We start from the raw sequence: 5,652 nt of genomic DNA on the forward strand, positions 1-5,652 counted from the left end.
GACAGGTGGCGCCGCGGGAGCAGAAGCGCGGCCGGCGGGAAAATCCGCGTGGGAGGCAGTAGCGGCTGACGCTCTGGACCCGGCTTCGGAGACGCCACACCTGGGCCCGCGGGGAAGAGCAGTGAGGACCCAGACCCTGACACCGAAGCAGAGAAGCGCGAGAGCCCGATCGGGGTGCGAAAAGGCCGAGGGAGCTCGGCCCCCGGTCGGCTCGGAAGGGAAGCACCGCGCTGCAAGCCTGTAAGATGCCGTTTATTTAAAAGTTAAAAACTCCAGTGATAAATGTCCGTTACCGATGGTCAGCATAAAGTGCCAGTCGCAATACAACGCCCGCCCCGCGCGTGGGAGCCGGGAAGCCGAGCGGGACCGCAGCCCGGCGAGGGCCCCCGCATCCCGCTCGGACCGAGCCGAGGCCGAGTCGCCGGTGGCTGAAGCAAATACAAGGGTTATACTTTCGCGGGCGCCGGGTGGCGTGGGGACAGGGGAGGGCTGGAGCTGCGGAGCTTCTTTCTCTTCTCTCCATGGTCAGTCAAACTGGTGTGGCCAAAGGGGGGGTAAGGAGAGAAAGAGGAGGAAAGCAAAGAAAGAATGTATAAAATAACAATTGAAAAAGTAATACTTCTGGGAGGGCGCCTGCCTCCGCGGACCTTCGGCTCTCCTTTCAAGGACAATCCCTTCGCCATGCGCTCGCCGCGAGAGTCCCGCTTCTGGGCAGGGCGGCGGCCCGCAGCTGGGGTCGAGGCGTGGGTCCCAGCGCCCCGACCCACCAGAGTCTCCGGGAGCAGGGGCAGCGCGGCAGGGTGCGGGCGCTGGCTGTTTAACATTTGATCTTGGGGGTTTTGAGCTCCTTCACCTGCGAGTGTAGCGTCTTGTGCACAGCGAGAGTCCGGGACTGGCAGAACCCTTTTCCGCACTCTTGGCATTTGAAAGGCTTCTCTTTGGAGTGAATATATCTGGGGACGGAAACAAACAGTTAATCCCTGGGAACCGCGCACCATGATCCCTTCTCCACGAACAGCTGCCTGAAGCCCCTCCTGCCTTCCAAGGCCCTGGCCCTCATAGCAGACAGGTTGAAGGGTCCTGAACGTGAGCGTCCAGCGAAACACTGAGCTGCCCAGAGCGAGCGGGTCCAGGCTAGCAGACCCCTGCCTTTCTGATGGGGTGGACAGGGCCTTCTCACACAGCCTGGGTCACTGCTAGAGGGGAATAAAGGGAGCTGGGTTGGATAATCGTGGTACAAAACTAGGACACTAGACACTAGCACGAGTGGCTATTAAAATTACGTAAAAATAAAACAAAAGGTTGAGTTTATGAGATGGCACACTCTCCATCCGCGCAGAAACATCACTACTGCACAGTGGTAGAGCCGGAGAAAGGGAGCTCAGGAGAGTGTGCTTGACTGGAGCCTGTGGAGACCTGCTCTAGTCTTAGGGCCCATGCACTTCATTCCTCCACCCTTGCTTCTAAACCTGTCCCTGAGCCTTCTGTGGCTCTTTGTGACTCTGAGCCATTCCCAGAGCTTGGAGCCAGTAGGGAGCTGGAGAAGCTCTTCGGGAAGGAGGATGGTGAGGCTAGAGGGTTGCTCAGCTCTCTTGGGCCACCTGCAGTTCGCACCTGTGGTCCCGCAGGTGGTCCTGCCTCCGGAAGGCTTTGTGGCAGATGTCACAGGTGTAGGGCCTCTCATCTGTGTGGGTCCGCTCGTGGATGAGAAGGTTGTAGGACTTGGTGAAGTGGCGGCCACAGAACTTGCAGACAAACTCCTTCTTGGTCTTGGAAGGCAGGCGTCCTCTGGTGGGCTTCTTTTCTGGGGACAGCTTGGTCACGTCCAGCAGGGCACCCAGCCCACCTGTGGGGGATCCAGGGCCCTCACCTCGGACAAGCTTGGAAGGATCTTCTTGTGTGGCAGCCAGAGCTAAGTTGGCAAAATCAAAGCGCGGCTTGGTCTTGAGAGCCGGACCGCTGCCTGCAGTGGTGCTCTCTGGCTTGGGTTGGATGACCTGAGGGAACCAGGGAAAGGCAGGCAGCTGGAAGCGAGCATCCACCAGGCTGGACACAGTGCCTGGCACTTTGGAGAAAGAGGAGCGCGGCAAGTGCATGGCTGGATAACCCAGCGTCCACTGGTGCAGGTGCACAGCCTGCAGGGCACTGAAGCCGTATAGGCTGGGCAGGTGGTCCGATGGCACCGCAGGAAGGCCATTAACCGCCTGGAGGAAAGAGTAGTTGGTGAGCTGCAGGGATGGGTGGATGGGCACCGGCGCCGGCAGGGTTTTGCTGCCCATCGTGGTAGCTGCAATGGTTCTCAACCTCGATCTGCAAAGGAGAGGAAAAAAAAGACATTTAGACTAGGTTGTCTTCCTTCTGAGTTTCAGCCCGCCCCACCCTCTCATGCCCCAGAGTAGCTGCTGGAAGCACAGCCCCTCCTGTGCTTTCAGAAAGCAGATGAGAACTCAGGGTACTGGGGAGTCTTCTTCTGGGGGCCCTCTTTGTTGAATGGAACCCTCCTTGGTTTCAGGGCTCCCTCCGAATGGCCTGTGACAGAAACACAGACCTTGAAGGGGGGACCAGAGTGACATTAAATCCCAAGCAATGCAACTAACTTAAAGTGAGGGCCTGCTGTGTAGGGCTCAGGAAGACAGGCACAAGCACAAGGCAACTGGCATTGGTAAAAACCAACATCTGGGCAAGCCTGGGTCCATGTGGAATTACTTTCTCCTGCAAAGATAAGAGTTTGGAAGCACACTGCACATTGACACATAAACACATATTCACACATCCTCAAACAGAACTGCCAAGAAGGTGCAAAGATTAAACTGGGCCAGCCTGTGTCCCATTGGATAGCAGTAGTTACAAAATGCAAGGACCATCATGGATGCACTAGCAAGTGTACACACACACACACACACACACACACACACACACCTCCTGCTGCCTCCTTATTAAGGTCTTCTGGCTAGCAATGGAGATGGCTGTACAAGCCGTGGTATCTTCTTCAGAACTCTCCACATCGCCCTCCAGTTTGAGGTCCTGACTAACAGTGAGCCCTGTGGCACTGCTCTCCTGTAGCTGCTTGAAGATTGATCCCTGACCACTCCTTGGGGTCACGGTCATTTCAAGGAGGGAGGGCACTGACACCCACATTCATCCAGTCCATTAAACACTGCAGTCACCTACAAGAGTGCTCAGGCACCTTCCTCCTCCACAGGAGAGGGCAGCAGGGCCACTGGGTATGGGAGTGGGCGTGGAAACACTGCCACCAACCTTTGCGAGGCCAGTGTGCTGCAGCGAGGCAGAGAAGCCAGGCAGAGTGACAGGCTGGCATCTGAAGCCTCTTTTGTCAGAGACTTGCATGGAAAGGTCTTGGATCTGCAGAGGCCTTTCATCCGTGCCCTTCTTAGATAGCCCTGGGTCTAACCAGTGGAGGGACAAACAGGAAGAAGGAAAGCAGAAAGTGGCAAGGAGCCCTGGGAAGCCCGAGTGCTGAAGCCCCAGCACCGAGCTGCAGCTGCTCAGCAGGTCATGCTTCAGCAGCCTGGATGCCCTCCTCCCGCGCCCACTCTCAGTGCCGTGCTACTGACTTTCGCCTTCAGCCTGGCGCCTCTCCTTCCCCGCGGACTTCCCTTGCCCTGAGAGGTGCCTCCACTTCACAGCACAGACTCAGGGGACCTCTCAGAGTCAAGGGAGGCAGTCATACACCCAGCTGTGGTTCCCTCACTGCAGGGAGGCCCTGTAAGCCTGGCCCGCCCCGAGAGCGATGCCTGCTCTGGGGAAGGCAGGGGAAGCTGGCAGCGGGGTGGCGGCCTGTGAGGTGAGGATCTAAGGAAAGAGGCATTGCAGGGTGGAAAGCCTGAACAGGTTCATCACCCAGCAGATGAACGAGACCTGCCCACTGGGGCCACACAGCCCAGGGGCAGAGGACAAAGCAGCAGTGCGATTCTGCAACTGCACTCAGAACCACAGCCCACAGGCAGACCCAGCGCCCATCTCCCGAAGTACTCTGGTGGGACAAACCTAGACAGTCCTAGAGGCATGGGACAAGGGAGAAGCAAAGCAGGAGTCAGGCCAGAGACCCCTTTGGGTTGGGGGAGGTAGAAAACCACGAGTTCCAAGGGTCTGCCGGACCTAGGCAAGGCGAGTGCTCTGATTTGCCTTCTGCTCTCTCCCTCAGGCCCCGGAAATCAGATCCCCTCTTGGAGAGAGCCACTGGGCGATGGTAGCCTCAGCTTGCAACGCCAGCGGCTGGGCCTGGTGAGGCCAGAGACAGCCCTGGGGCCCGGACTCGGGGCTGCGGGCAGACCCAACTTGCTCCAAGCTCGGGCCGGGAGAACCCACCTGCCCGCTGGCCTGCACTCGCCTTCCCTACAGCGGGGAAGACCCCAGCGTCCTTAACCCCAAAGGGGGCTGCAGAGCTCGCTCTTGCCACTCCCGAGCAACCTTCCCGGGCTGTTTGCCCATCTTATTTCCCCAGCGCTCCATTTATTTTCCTCCGCGGCCCAGCCAGTTTCTTATTTTCCTCCACAGCATTCCGAGGCCAGGGCTCCCCGGGTTTCCGCCAGCGACTTTCCGGTGGACGAAATTCGTTGGAAACGTGGCTCTTTCTTCGCACTGCACCGAGAAGGCAGAGTGAACGGTGCGGCCGTTCTCGGTGGTCAGCTAGGAGAAGCAGCCTCTCACTGCTCCCCAGCCTGAAAGGCTGAGTCCCCCCACCCCACCCCAGACCCCAGTACGAGATAGCTACCCTCTTTCGCCTCCAGAGGATGGCCTTTCCCACCCGGCATCTATTCCGCCAAAAGCCCGGGTCCCAGCGCGCGAGCACCAGCCCTGGGCCTGGCCGGCCCTTGCTGGGCACTAATGAAGTGTGCAGAGACTATTAAAGCGGTTTATTTGGCGCTAATTGAGCGTGAGTAGTTAACTGTCTGCAGTAAGCACCAAACGAACTCCTCAAGCTTGCGCCTGGAGGGGCGCGGCGGCACCACCGAGTGACCGCCCTTGACACCAGACTCCCACAGAGTGGGGACCGGAGCCCGGGACTGACCAGCGCCCGGCGCTTCTCCTGTGTCCTCCCGACGAACAGGGCCACGACCCGCTGGCGAACAGCCGTCCTACACGTCCGCCGTGCTCAGCAGACCAGTCCTCCATCCTAATGAAACCGCAGTTTCTTCCAGGGTCCCAGGAAGGACCGACCACCAGGCAGTCGCTCCCCATCTCGTGCCACCCCTCTTCCTCCCCAGGAGGCCAGCGATTCCAGCCTTCCCATGGTCCCGTTCCTAAAAACCAACACGCAGCTCTAAGCCGGGTGAAATTTACGCAATCAGTGCAACAAAGAAACTCTCGAAGCTACTTTTCATTCCAGATCCCACCCTCTACTGCCGGAGCTGCTGAAAAGGGGCTGACTGTGGGTTTCCGTTCTTCTCCGGACCTTTCAGTCCGAAGCCAGCCCCTAGCTACTCTTCCACTTCGGGGTGCCACCTTCCCTTCCTGAAGGCTGTGCCCGGGACCTCAGGAGCAGAGAACCCTCCTCTTCCCACCCCCGCCCAGAGGCGCTTGCGCCCCGCGTCCTGACCACTGGGCGAGAGGGGCTCGGCTTCGGAAGCAGCGCTGGCGCCCCTGCGTGCTCCTGCACCTGGACGTCGAGAGTCACACTCAGGCCTGGGG

At 59.0% G+C, this 5,652-nt stretch overlaps 1 protein-coding gene and 1 long non-coding RNA gene across 2 annotated transcripts; one reads left to right on the forward strand and one right to left on the reverse strand.

Moving 5' to 3' along the window:
• The first annotated feature begins 8 nt into the window (after nucleotides 1–8).
• On the forward strand, nucleotides 9–4,981 carry LOC104850465. Its single transcript, XR_776974.3, has 3 exons — nucleotides 9–240; nucleotides 4,166–4,245; nucleotides 4,519–4,981. It is a non-coding gene; the product is annotated as an uncharacterized LOC104850465 (long non-coding RNA).
• Osr1 (odd-skipped related transcription factor 1) lies at nucleotides 727–2,310 on the reverse strand. Its single transcript, XM_019205042.1, has 2 exons — nucleotides 1,615–2,310; nucleotides 727–953 (listed from the first exon to the last, which is right to left on the reverse strand). The coding sequence occupies exons 1-2, from the start codon at nucleotides 2,277–2,279 to the stop codon at nucleotides 818–820; spliced, it is 801 nt and encodes a 266-aa protein (XP_019060587.1). The 5' UTR covers nucleotides 2,280–2,310; the 3' UTR covers nucleotides 727–817.
• Nucleotides 4,982–5,652: the final 671 nt, after the last annotated feature.

This window comes from Fukomys damarensis, unplaced genomic scaffold (assembly GCF_012274545.1).
Source record: "Fukomys damarensis isolate Sample0158 unplaced genomic scaffold, DMR_v1.0_HiC HiC_scaffold_2, whole genome shotgun sequence".
Lineage (NCBI taxonomy): Eukaryota > Metazoa > Chordata > Mammalia > Rodentia > Bathyergidae > Fukomys > Fukomys damarensis.

Coding starts and splice junctions, on each gene's coding strand:
- Osr1 (XM_019205042.1), bottom strand. CDS start 2,279: ATGGGCAGCAAAACCCTGCCGGCGCCGGTGCCCATCCACCCATCCCTG. Junction 954..1,614: donor GACCACCTGCGGGACCACAG/GTGCGAACTGCA, acceptor TTCCGTCCCCAG/ATATATTCACTCCAAAGAGA.